Below are 14,044 nucleotides of genomic sequence, written 5' to 3'. Positions count from 1 at the left end.
ATGTAAACTAAAGCTTTAAAATGGCACGGGATAGTAACAAAGTTCATTACAACTACACAGATATCCTTAAGTAGTGTCACTTTATTATTTGCATAATACATTCAGTTTTAAAACAGCATCAGCAAAGTCCAAAACCTAAAGATTTTGTTTTGAGCTCATTCTTGTCAGAACAGTTTGTTTAAATGCTCCAACAGTGACCAATAAAGTCTTATATCTTCATTTCAGTACCTCACACAAATTTGTTGTGCTGCCCAGAATAAACCAAACTATCACTTTACAACAGGAGGGTGATGATGGCTCTGGTGCAACATCATGAGATTTCCAATCTGTATGTAAAATACACAGCATGGCACTTACAATTCCACAGGCCAATTTATGAATCGTTCAGTTAAACCGATGATAAAGTTACATTCAAATCAGTACTGCATAATGTCCTTGCTGATAGTCTTAAATAGTCTCATTACTGCTCTAAAAGTAATTTTTGGATAAGGTGGCAAAACATAAACATTTGGTTTCAAGAGTACTTCCTGTTATTACAGTAATTTCATTTGAGAAAGAACTTGAAAGGAGCTAATTATCATTTAGACAATCTTTGATTTTTCTTTAAAAAAAACAGCATCTCATCAGGGGACTTAAACTGTTTGAAAGCCAGTGCTCAATCTAGTTATACATCATAAGATGACAGACCACTTGATTAGCACTATTAATTAAAATGTTCTAATACATTTGATGCTTTTTTTTGTTCTTTTTAAAGGTGACCTTTCAGCCCTGAGGAGGGGAATACTTTCCTACAAAAAATGCTTTACTTTTCTGTTGTACCAGAGAATATTTAAAGAGCACACAAGCATTATAATACAGGAGACCATGAGAACGTATATTGTAATTTCATTGAGGTAATCACACATTTACAATGGTCAATAAATACAGGCCAGTTTATATCTTCAAGCAATCCTACAGCCCAAAAGTGTAAGTGTGGTGTCCTTGTACTGTTGACCTTTTCTTAATACCCATGTGTGTTTAAAATTGTCTGTGCTAACATGAAGTAGTTTGTCTTATATTAATAAACATTTTTTGAGATCAGTCCGGCTATTAAAATATAATTAATTCAAAGACACTTTACATTTTATTGATAGCTGTTGAAACAAAGTTTATGAACGAGAGGGAGGAAAAAAAAGGATGTTATCAATGTTGTATTTATGGTTAAAATGCAAAAACAAAACGTTGATGGTGCCACAAATTACAAAACTATCTCTATGAACACAGATTATTTGACATTACCATGAGTTTTATTTACTGCAGAGGTCACATTCATTAACCAGGAAGATGACCTACCAGATAGAAAAATGCTTGGACCAGGAAAAGACAAGGTGTCTGGTCACCAACATCTCCCCTTCAGTTGCTGCAATGCCAGTTTATTAAAATAAATGCACCAGTAAAAGGATGTTGCTCTTCAAAAACTGATTTATGCAAGTATCACTTTTCAGTGTTGCTTTAAATCAGTATGGTGTTAATATGGTTTAAGGCTTTTTGTTTCAGATGTTTCTTTTAACTGGTAAATTTGGCAGCCAAGTAAGGGGAAACCCAATGAGAGAAGAAATAAAGAGAAAAAGTTACAAAAAAAAAGACCTTCCCTTCTTTTTTCCTTGTCATCGTGCCACACCGTGTAATGTGACAACAACAGTGCAACTTCAATAATGTACTTTATAAGTCTGACTCCATTTTCCTGCTGTGCACTGCATGACTGGGCACCAAAACTATACCCCACACACAAAACAACAGGAGAAACAAAGTGCAGAGGAAAACATTATGAGTGTTGGGTCGTTTCTTTTCACAGTTCTGCCTTAATAAATAAAGTTATCACACAATAGCATAGAACAAGGTTTGAATGATTGCATACATGCATGCGTGCATGTATGTATGTATGTTCAGTGAGCCGTGGGGGAGTTTTGTGTTGGAATGTTATTGTGTATGGAGTGATTATGTGATATAGTGAGGCCAATATGTTTCAAAGGTGTTGCGTTTATAAGCAGGACAGGCAGATAAGTGAGGGGAAAACACTGTGAGGCTGGCAGGTGGATCATACACAGCAGTTTAGAAGCGGATAAAGGTGGCGTCGATCTGGCGTACGCTTGGCAATGCCAGCATGATCTTTCTCCGGTACTGTGGATCTTTCTGTAGCGGGTTTCTCTCAAGATAAACGGTTTCCAGAGTCTTGGCATTCTTCAGCTCATCGAGGTCTGCCCAGTTTTCTATTTGATTATCATTCATCTGAATAGACATTCCAAGACAAAAGAGACATTAGTCTTGCATGAAAAAGAAGAGAAACAACTGCCCCTAAACTGATATATAAAAAAAAAAATCATAATCTAAACATAAGAATGTCCACAAACCAACTTATAAATAATATTTTAAAAAAATGATACCTTAAATTAAAATTAAAAAAATAAAAAATAAAATAAAAAGAGCAAAGATGGGTGTAGAAATAAACACAAGAAACTTGTGCTCCAATAAGGGTTAGCACTCAGCAAAGGCCTTGGGATAATTTGACCTGTGACCACCCAAAATTGACATGTCTCAGGGGTCTTCAGGTGGGAACCTCCTTTCACCTGTTCTTAGTTTAGTTAGTCCCACGATACTTCCAGATAAGTTTAAGCATCAAATGAAATAAAACGGAACGTAGGAATGACTCCTGGTAAATATTACACCTTTTGTAGCCAGGTAAGAGTCTTCCATCCTACAGATTTCAGAATTGATCATATCTCCATCTTTAGCAATCTGAACCTGGCACAATGCATATTCTCTTGTTGTACAAGATTAATGTTTTATGGTGCACTGTCCCTGTTTTGAAATAAATAATAAATTACAAACTATTCATAAGCAACTTCACATATCATACATACCCAAAACTCCTGCATCTCTGTCAGATGGCTGATATTTTCAATTTTCTTTACTCTGTTGGCAGCAATGTCCAGTGTGGTAAGCTTTTTCTGTGAAGAAAATAAACATTTCAACGTCCAGAAGAAAAACAAAAAAAAACCCAACAGCCCAGTTTTTGGTATCCAGTCCCTTTTAGACAATTCTACAACTCACATTGTTTTCCAGGCCCTCAATGACCTCAATGCCATTGTGGCTCAGATAGAGCTCTTTCAGATTGACAAGGTTCTGCATTCCTTCAATTTTAGTAATCCGGTTACTCTGCAAATAAATATACATGATTATCAGCCAGTGATTCAGAATATTCCTTTTACAGCCTCAACATGTTGTGAAGGTGTCAAAGGGTACCTGAATGCTTAAAACAGTGAGGTTATGTAAACCATCCAGATTCTGAAGCTTTGTAATTTTATTTGTGCCAAGAAACAAACTTGTCAAAGATGAAAGTGCATCCAGGTTATCAATGACCTGTGAACAAAACAAAATTACATGAATAAAACTTGTTAATTTCACAGATAGTTATGTCCATATTCTTGTGCCATATTTACATTAAAATGTAACCAAAGATCTCACTGCAAAAGAGACCCTTCTTTCTCACCCTAATGCGATTGGAGCCTAGCTCCAGCATCTCCAGACCTGACAGGTGGTCAAGATTGGCAATACTGGTAATTTTGTTGTGAAGCAGAAAAAGTTTCTTCAGCTGAGTCATGCTTTCCAAATTCTCCACTTTTCTCAGAATGTTGAAGGACACATCAAGCTGCCTGTGGGTTGATTGTGACAAAAAAGAAAAAGAAATTAGAAGAATAAAACGTGAACATATGTGCTACTAAGAAAAAAAGTGATTTTGATTAAACATACTCTAACTCTGTGAGGTTGTCCAGGTTCTCCAGTTTGCGGATTTGATTGTCATAAAGATCTAGTTCCCGCAGTGAGCGCAAACTATTAAGGTTTTCTATCTTTTTGATGAGGTTCTGTCGTAGTGAAAGTGTCTGGACAAGTAGAGAGATGGGGTTATTTAAAAATACAATCTGATATCATATTTCAACATTCTAGCATAGTTTATACATTTTTTTTTAGATCAAATTAACAATGAATAAACCAGCACCAAGAAAGGGTAAATTCTGTATTTTTTTAGGTAATAAAAAAGCAAATCCTCAATTGTGCACCCTCCTCTGCCACCTTTAATTAATAAGTCAGTGACATTTACACCTTTATATTGAGGTTACTTACTTTAGCCTTCTGTAGCACCTCAAGTCCCTCAATTCTTCCAATCCGACAGTGAACAAGATCAACATCCTAGAAAAAATATGGACGACAAAAGATGACATTGACTGCAAGTGTTATTGACTTCTTAAAGCCACTCTAGGTAGTGATACCTTTTCTGGGGCCTGTACTACGAAGCAAGTTCAACATATCCAGGATATCTTTTCCTTATCCAGATTCACTAACCCGGACAATTGCAATCACGCTAAGCGGTCACACGACGGTGGTTATCAACTCGGTATATCAACCCAGGTTTCTCCAATCTGGATATGAGCGCGTGCACATAAAAGGGGCGGTGTTTTCAGCGCATGACCAATCGCAAGCATGGAGAAGTCCGCTGTCAGAGCCGCTTATTTCAGTAGCGAAGAGCAAAGGATAAATTACACTGTGATTTAACTTAATATTTAGACTTGAAATTAAAAGCTCATGTCGTGTTCAAATTAAACGAGGTCTGACATTTCATCCTCTCTCAAATGACTCATACCTTGTTTCTACAGTATATTTACAGTTTGTACATAAAGGTTTATTTGCAAAAGTAGTTTTCTTAGAAAGACGGAGTGAGGGTATCTACAGCAAAGACAAACGTACTCGCATACCTTGTTTGTGTTGAATAAATGGAGAGGAGACATGGAGCGTGTCTATCACTTCAGCAGTATATTTAATTAACGTTCAACAACGGTTAACGTTCGAGACATCAGCTGTTTTAACAGTCGGGGCAAAACGTTACCATGACAACACCGGAGGGGGCGGGGACTCCCACTATAACAGAATCCCATAACATACCTCTCTGTCAGGAGAAAAGAAATGATAAAGTGTTGATACTTGGGTATGAAAGGAATTGCTTAGTTTCTTGACTAATTCAATTTTTGTTGAAAGTCAGCCCACTCTTTTTTTTTTTCCTCTCACGATCCGCGCACCGAGCTCCAATGGATTCTCTTCGAAAGGGCATGCCATTTTCCAAGAGAGCTGATTGGTCAGCGGGCGGTGCTTTTATACCCGGCGATCTGTATCTCGAACATAACCTGCTCCGGAGCAGGTTAGCTGTTCAGCATAAGTTACCATGGCGATGTACCCCGGTAAGAAGAGAACCACCGTCGTAGTCCTGAAAACCCAGGGTTAAACCTGAAGTTACCTCGCTAACCCCAAATCCCGCTTCGTAGTACAGGCCCCTGATGTCATGGAGGCAGCATATCACAAAAACGTTCACGTACGAGACACTGATGTGAGACCAAGAGACTGAATCCAGCTTGCTAAGCTGAGGCTGAACTGGTACAGCAGAAGATTGCACTTCCTTAACAGACCGCTGAGGTCTGGTAGGAAAAGCAAGTCAATCTTCACTGATATAATCTTAAAACTGTCCAACTCTGCAGCAGAAATGAACATATTTACAACCTGGTCCAAAAAATGGTTTTGGTCTACATTGCTAGACTTCCATGCCAACTTTACAGGGGAAGAATTTTTATGTATCACATAAGTTAAAAGGATTTAAAACAAAAACAACTCAAATATATGCATAATTAGGGGGAGTGTTTTTGATCAATGGCTGGCATAGGCAATGGTTAGCTATCATTCCTTTATTACTTGGTACTTTCACACCTGTTCTGAAACAGGGAGTGTTTGCCCTAAAGATCGGTTCGTTTGGTATATATGAACACAGCAATCGCGCTCGGATGTGGCACAAAACAAGCAAGCCGAGATCGCCTAGGAGAGGTGGTCTCGGCCCAATTCCATTCCAGACCTGGGGCGGTGCGTTTGGAGTGAGAACATAATCGACACAGCAACCGACACAACTCCATTCATTGTGTATGTGCTACCACGGCGCAAGGAGAAGAGTCGGCGCAGCCTCCACCTTCTTTCCTATTGGACACAACTTTCTCTCTTCTCCCTTCTCTCCTATTGGACGCGCCGAGATGTCGTCACAGCGCAGCACGGTGAAATTAAAAAATGTTCAATTCGGGCAGGCAGGCGCGGCTGAGCTTGGCGGCAAAGCGGTCCGTTCTTGCGCCACGGTAGCACATACACAATAATTGGAACAAAACAAACGGGCCACAGGTCTGAAAGACAAAGTGGTATTGCAAGATGCACAGGCCTTTCCCCAACTTAAAGGGGGCTATTATGGCATCTAATACCTATTTTAAACAGGCCTTGAATGTATTAAAAACAAGCTTTTGATTGTTTTTGCTAAATAAATTAGAAATTCAGCCTCTGAGCGATGTCTTTATCATCCCAGTCTCTAACCTCATTATCTATGTGGGATTCTGAGTGGGCGGGGCTATGATAATGAGGTTCTGTGCTGATTGGCTGCCTGAATGACGTGATACACCGCTACGAAAAAATGGCGTAAGCTCCGGCCGGCGGAGTTAGTTGTGGGCATGGTTTCGCGCATCGGAGGCCAACCGATGTAAATCGCATTTTCGTTACGTAACGAAAGGGAGCAGAATCTGAACGGCTCGTAGAAGCCACATCAGACTGGACGGCTCATCCGGGCGGCTGTACAGACACTGGAGAATTTGGTTGCTTTCCTCCTTCTCTGAGTTGGCAGGCTGAGGGGAGACGGCTTTATATACGTTAAAGCAAGAGAAAACGTGTTTTTCATAATAGATCTTCATAAGATTATTATCAGTGGCTCATTTGTCACAACAGCGGACCTAAATCCCCCCCATTAAGTCAAAAGTGGTATTGGTACATAGTGCTTTAAAAATTGTTTTTGTAACCATACTACTAATATGAGTGATTGTAAATGAAAGCAATTTATATGAAACAGTCTTCTAACCTCTTCCTCTGGGTCCAATGTTATGGTGTCCATGTCAACCGGGGATTCTTCTTTACCTTTAATGACAGGAAGAATAAACTGGATGAAGCTGAAATTGGCAGTGTAGAATGCAGTAGAATACACTACTCATTAAAAAGTGATGTCATGTAGTAGGATGATTTGCTGTTTGGCACATGTTTAACCCCATAAAACATGTGACATCATATGGGTTGGGGTGGGTTGCTTATGCCATAATATTTTATTATTGTGGGGGGGGGCAAACAAGAACATTTGCTTCAGCTCGCTTTTATGCGGGCAAGGTGGAGCTACTAATGACTTACTGGTTGCAGTGGGTTGGTTAGGGTCCACATCGCCATTGATACTTCTCCTCCTGCTCTCATCATCACCAGACTCTTCAGAATCACCCCTTCGGTCTACTGCAATCCACATAAAGAAGCTTTATTTCATTTGTGTCATGTTATTTTTCATTATTTGTCAGGGACACTTTTAAATAATGTACATCTTATATGAAATAACTCTCAAGACCCCCTTTCCAGCTCCCTGTCGTTCACTGAGAAACCCAAAGTGCCACTTGGTTCCTGCAGCCTTCGCCTGCTGTTTACAGGCTGGTCACCAAATACATTGTGACATTTATGACCTTTGTAACTAGGGTTGCCAACCCTCCCTTGAAAAACGGAATCGTCCCGTATTTATAAACTAAAGTACGCGTCCCGTATTGAGCTGAAAAGGGACGCACTTTGTCCTGTATTACTGTGAGAGTCAAAAAATAGTCATAAAATGCCAATGGAAAATGGCATTGACCTGTTGAGTTCATAAGTAATTTTTTTTTTCTGTTTTACTACAACTTTAGCCTACAGTCATGGCCTTTGCGGCACAAATATGTTTACAAGTTTTCTATAGACAGGAACGCAGTGCATGGAGTGCTGCTTGAGTATTTGCAAAAATAGTATCCCTCAGGTGCTCTTCAGTCGGGGAGATCCATAAATTGTTGTAGACAGAGAACTGAGGCACTCATGAGGATAAGATTAATAAAATGCCTTTATTGTTGCATGGCTAATCTATTAATCTATTTTAATAGATTAGCCATGCAACAATAAAGGCATTTTATTAATCTTACAACGTGTGTTGTTGCATTGGCTAATCTATTAATCTATTTTAATAGATTAGCCATACAACAATAAAGGCATTTTATTAATCTTACCCTCATGTAATGTAATGTAATGTAAACTTTATTTGTATAGCACCTTACATCGACCTCAAGGTGAACCAAAGTGCTTTACATAACATACAACAAAATAAAACAAGAATAAAACATATGAACATATAAAAACATAAAGTATAAAAAGTGTCGCCACACTACTGGGTATTAAAAGCCACCCTGAATAAATAAGTTTTAATTTTAGATTTAAAGAGGCCAAGGTCAGAGATGGTGCGTAATTCACAGGGGAGCTTATTCCAGAGCCTGGGGCCGGCAACTGAAAAGGCTCGGTCACCCCAGCGCTTCTGCCTTGACCTGGGCACTTCCAACAAACGTTGGTTGGAGGACCTCAGAGCTCTGCCAGACTCACGCACCGTTAAAATCTCTGATAAATAAGGAGGGGCAAGGCCGTTAAGAGCTTTAAAAACAAACATTAAAAGTTTAAAATCAACTCTAAAACGAACAGGCAGCCAGTGAAGGGAATAGAGGACCGGGGTGATGTGCTCTCGTCTGGGTGTGTTCGTTAAAAGACGGGCAGCTGCATTTTGTACCAGCTGAAGACGGCTAAAAGAGGATTGGGCAATGCCAACATAAAGTGCATTGCAATAGTCCAATCTGGAGCTGACTAGAGCATGGATAGCTCTCTCCATGTCGTGACGGCTCAAAAATGTTTTGACTTTGGTTAAAAGACGCAATTGATAAAAACTTGTCCTCACGACATTGTCCACTTGTCGGTCAAATTTTAAAAAGCTATCAAAAATAACTCCCAGATTCCTAACTTTGGGACTAAAAGATCCGGACAAAGAGCCAAAGTCAGCCGTCACGGTGTCACCAAACAAAATGCACTCCGTTTTGTCCTCATTTAAATGTAAAAAATTGCATGCCAACCACTGTTTGATGTCAGCAATGCATTCCAGCAGGGAGCTTTGTGCACTCATGAGTGCCTCAGTTCTCTGTCTACAACAAGTTTTCTATAGACTTTCTGTTTGTACTTTTGTTATTGCACTAAAAATGTGCACTATTACAGAATGGATGTTCTGCTTTCTTTCTATTGTTTTATATTAATTTATATAATTTTAAGTTAAGAAAGATACTTATTTTATTCAGTTGATTTTGTTATTTTATATTAAAGTGAATTGCTGGATAATAATTTGTTTTCCATGTGTTCATGGCATTCAAAAATGGCATCTAATTCAATTCAGGTTCGAGTCAAATAGTAAAAAAAAACCGTTTCACTCACAAAAAAAAGGGGCTAAAAAAATTCACCACGGCAGGGAAAGTGAAGGCAATCAGGGTTGGCCGGCCCTGGTGATGAGAGTCCCTTATTTATTTTACACGGAGTTGACAACCCTATTTGTAACATGCATATGATGGACTAACGTGTGTGAAAACAGGGATTACAGCTAGTGCCGGATTTAAATAGTTACAGTAAATCACTGGGAATGGGACCATTGCATGTCCTTTCTAACTAGTCAGCGAGCCGAAATGATCTAATTCACATTTAAGCCTGATTTATGGTTCCAAGTTAAATCGACGCAGAATCTACGCCGTAGGGTTACGGCGTAGCCTACGCGGTGCCGCGTCCCCTACGCCGTAGGCTCTGCGTTGGTGTAACGCGGAACCATAAATCAGCCTTCACAACCATCTGCTAACGCTGCTAGGTAGCTATATGACAGCAGCATAGTTCAATTAACTGGTGCTGAACCTCAACATTTCAGAAAGCAAACAAAGAAAAAAAAAGGTAATACATTTAAAAGGTGTTTTTCACAACACATCTGCCACATGTTAAGTTTAAGCTGTTAATAAGTGCGGTGTGACTTTAAATTAATAGCATCAGCTAAAGGCTTGTTCATAGCTCGTTAGCTTACAAACCAAGGCTCGGGTTCTGCTCGGTCAGAGACTCTCGTAAAAGTAAATACCTATTTTTAACTAGGTCTGAGACTCCCTGGCTGATATAAGGAGGGCTTGTTGTGATGAAGGTGTACTCACCTTCCATTTCTTGGGGCTCTGCTACAGACACGGAAGCCATGTTTCCTGTAAACAGTCCTGACGACCGCTCAGCCAATCAGGAGCCGGCTCTGCCGCCAGCAGACACCAGGGGGCGCTGCCGCCTCTGCAGCAGGTGGTGAAGCAAGCAATGTTTTTATCAACAACCAACCTAGTCCATGGGCCAGAGCCCAACATTTCACTTGTCAGCACCACTCAAGGTGACAAAACTTACTTATGATTTTTGAAAATATCTATGTCTGTAGATGATATTTTGGTATGATAACCCTTCCTGAGTGGCAGCTGTATCATAGTTATCAGCTCATGATCTTACACATCCCCTTCAGAAAATTACATTTTAGATGCTGGTGCATATCCTGGTTTAAGCCTGAATTATGGTTATGCGTCAAACCAATGCAAAGCACACGCCGTCGGGGTGACGCCGTCGTGAACCCTTCGGACTTCTCCGTCACTCCATTTCGTCGCAGTGCAGTACCCCCCGTGACCGCAAATTCGCGATCTTTTCCTGAAAGGTTTATCCGACTTTTTCCGGTCACAGTGAATCAAAGAGATAAGGACAACTATTGTGCAAAAACACAAAACAAAAAAAATCACACATACACGAAGATAAGAGCGCTGAAAGTTCACGACTGCTTCAAACCGGAAACCGGAAATGCGTTGCTTCCAAGCGAACCAATCACAGCCCTCTCGTCTGCGTTTGGTCTGCGTTTGGTCTGCGTTTGGTCTGCGTCACCGCGACGAGTAGTTACAATTTTCGGGAGGTGCACGTCAGTGACGGCGTCAGTGACGGCGTCGGTCTGCGTCGACGCGTACCACACGCCGTAGGGACGGCGTCGTTTTGACGCAGAAAGTGAGAGTGATGCAGAAAAACTAGTTCATGCGCTTGTATATTCTAGACTAGTTTACTGTAATGTGTTATTAGCAGGATGTCCAAGTAATTTGCTGAATATCCTCAAGCTGATCCAAAATGCAGCAGCGTGAGTGCTGACAGGAATCAGCAAGAGAGACCACGTCTCTCCAGTGTTAGCGTCGCTCCATTTTCCACCTGTAAAATTCAGAATCCAATTAAAGATTTTATTACTTGTGTATAAAGCCCAAAACGGCTTAGCTCCGCAATATTTGCAAGACCTGATAGTGCCTTATGTTCCTGGCAGAGCTCTCCATTCTCGAGTGCAGGTTTACTTGTAGTTCCAATGTGGATTTGGAGGAAGGGCCTTCTGCTATCAGGCAACATTACTATGGAACCAACTTCCAATCTGGGTTAAGGAGACTGACACCCCCTCCACCTTTAAAACCAAACTTAAAACCTTTTTTGCTGATGGCGTCAGGTTAAGGAGGTCGGTGTGAGAGAGAAAGGGAGGATAAAATAAATAAACCGTTACAAAGTACCAGATTAATTACAAACAAACAAATGAATCCACTGAATCTGTTTCCAAATCTGACTAATAGAAATAGAAATAGAAATAGAAAGCCTTTATTATCATTATACTGGTACAATGAGATTAGGCAGCAGCTCTGTAAAAGTGCACACATGCAAAGACTATGTAAACAAAGACTGTGTAAACAACAACAAGAGGAACAGGAAACATAAATATATATACACTATGAAAATTAGTGAATGAGAGAATAATAATGCACATGAATGAGTGGAAGAATATTGCACTTGAATGGATGGAATATTGCACATAAATGAGTAAGGAATATTGCACATATTGCACAGTATGAGGTAGCTTATTGGTTTAGAAAGTTCACAGCTTTGGGGAAGAAGTTGTCCCTGAGTCTGTTTGTTCAGATCCGTATGGACCTGAAGTGCCTCCCAGAGGGCAACAGGTCAAAGAAGTGGAAACCGGGGTGAGTGTTGTCCTTTAAAATGTTCCTTGCCCTGCTGAGTAGTGAATAACAGTCATGAAAAAGTACTTGCTTTTAAAGAGGGATTGTACACTTCTAACTTTTGATCATACATTGTACTGAGGTCAAAATTATTGTACAAATGCAATAATTATCATACATCTGGCAACAATACTCAGGTAGGCTGTGGCGTTGACACAACGCTCAATTGGTACTAATGGGCCCAAGTGTGCCAGGAAAATATCCCCCACACCATCACACCACCACCAGCAGCCTGAATCGTTGGTATAAGGCAGGATGGATCCATGCTTTAATGTTTTTGACGCCAAATTCTGACCATCAGAATGTAGCAGCAGACTCAAGACTTATCAGACCAGACAACGTTTTTCCAATCTTCTGTTGTCCAATTTTGGTGAGCCTGTGCAAATTGTAGCCTAAATTTCCTGTTATAGGAATATAATGCAAATCTCCTCCATACTCCACGGGTCTCTCCATCTAAAGGCTGAATTATGGTTCTGCGTTAAATCAACGCAGAGCCTACGACGCAGGGTACGCGGGAGGCTCTCCGTAGCCTACGCCGTAGCCTGACGTGCACCTCCCGAAAAATGTAACTACGCGTTGAGGCGACGCAGACCCAACGCAGACCCAACGCAGACCCAACGCAGAGCCAACGCAGACCCAACGCAGACCTAGAGGGCTGTGATTGGTTTGCTTGGTAGCAATGCATTTCCGCTTCCGGTTCGTGAAACAGTGGTGAACTTTCAAATTTCGAAGTAGTGAACTTCATGTGTGTGTGTGTGATTTTTTTTTTTGGGGGGGTTGTTTTGGTTTTTTTGCACAATAGTTGTCCTTATCTCTTTGATTCACTGTGACCGGAAAAGCCGGAAGCTAAACAAAGTATTAACTAGCGCTCTGGGGGGGTATTGCACCGCGGCGAAATGGAGTGACGGAGAAGTCCGAAGGGTTCACGACGGCGTCACGGCAACGGCGTAGGCTCTGCGTTGGTTTAACGCAGAACCTTAAATCAGGCTTAAGCTTCCTCTACTCTACACTTTCCCAGTTTAACCACTGTCGCTCCTACGCCTTTGTAACCCTCAATATCTCCTCCTTTCTACTCTTGCTCCACAGTCAGCTTTGTTTTTTCTTTGACACCTGCTTTATTCCATACCAGTTTGCCTGGGTCAAGCCCCAAGCCTCCCCGGCCAAACTGAAACAAACCTACAATCTCTGCATGCCTAAAAGCTGTTCTGCCTCCTGAACTGCCACTCTTGGGTTTCATTCAGATAAGATTAGAAATAGATTAGATTACAGGTAGATTAGATTAGATTAGATAGTCCTTTATTCATCCCTCAGTGGGGAAATTCGCTTTGTGTAGCAGTAGTACACACAACACACACATGCAGGGAAAGAAGGATAAAAAAAAGTAAGAAATATATAATTACAAAATATAAACAGTATATGTTACGGTTAATGTAGAAAAACGTCTATTTTGCAAAATAGCAGGCTAATGTGCAAAATAACCGGCAGGGCGGTGAATATGTAAAATAGCCGGCCAAACAGTGAATGTGTAAAATAGCCGGCTAATGTGCAAAATAACCGCCAGGGCGGCTAATGTACAAAAACGGCTATTTTGCAAAGTACATACATTTTTAGGCTCATGGTGCGCGGACATCACATTTTTAATCATCTCTCCAGTCTCGATGCTCCGGTCAGCTCGAGACAATTGTCTCGAGCTGACCGGAGCATGCCGTGGCAATTATAGCAATTATTCTGAGTCCAAACCTCATGCAGTATATTCCTCAATTAAGTATTCCAAAACGAATAATGCAAACTACAGATCACGTCATTGGCACCCCAGAATAGAGCGCCACCGAGGTGGCAAAGCGCAGTGGAGTAGGCTCTGAATTTGGGCACATCACCTCTACCAGCCTTATAGGTCTGGGAAATGTACTTGCAAATATCCAGTGTGACAGTCTTTGTGAGGAAAGATCTATTCCCACCTTCTCTTTGCCACCTCCAAAACA

At 40.7% G+C, this 14,044-nt stretch overlaps 1 protein-coding gene across 1 annotated transcript; it reads right to left on the bottom strand.

Moving 5' to 3' along the window:
- Positions 1-868: 868 nt before the first annotated feature.
- ppp1r7 (protein phosphatase 1, regulatory (inhibitor) subunit 7) lies at positions 869-10,216 on the bottom strand. Its single transcript, XM_061732287.1, has 10 exons — positions 10,155-10,216; positions 7,288-7,383; positions 6,968-7,023; positions 4,162-4,227; positions 3,790-3,920; positions 3,530-3,692; positions 3,283-3,399; positions 3,091-3,195; positions 2,901-2,987; positions 869-2,268 (listed from the first exon to the last, which is right to left on the bottom strand). The coding sequence occupies exons 1-10, from the start codon at positions 10,192-10,194 to the stop codon at positions 2,092-2,094; spliced, it is 1,038 nt and encodes a 345-aa protein (XP_061588271.1). The 5' UTR covers positions 10,195-10,216; the 3' UTR covers positions 869-2,091.
- Between the last annotated feature and the right edge of the window lie 3,828 nt (positions 10,217-14,044).

The sequence above is a fragment of the Cololabis saira genome, chromosome 10 (assembly GCF_033807715.1).
Source record: "Cololabis saira isolate AMF1-May2022 chromosome 10, fColSai1.1, whole genome shotgun sequence".
NCBI lineage: Eukaryota > Metazoa > Chordata > Actinopteri > Beloniformes > Belonidae > Cololabis > Cololabis saira.
The sequence above is the reverse complement of the archived record's forward strand: the minus strand, read 5'-3'. Positions and strand labels throughout refer to the sequence as shown.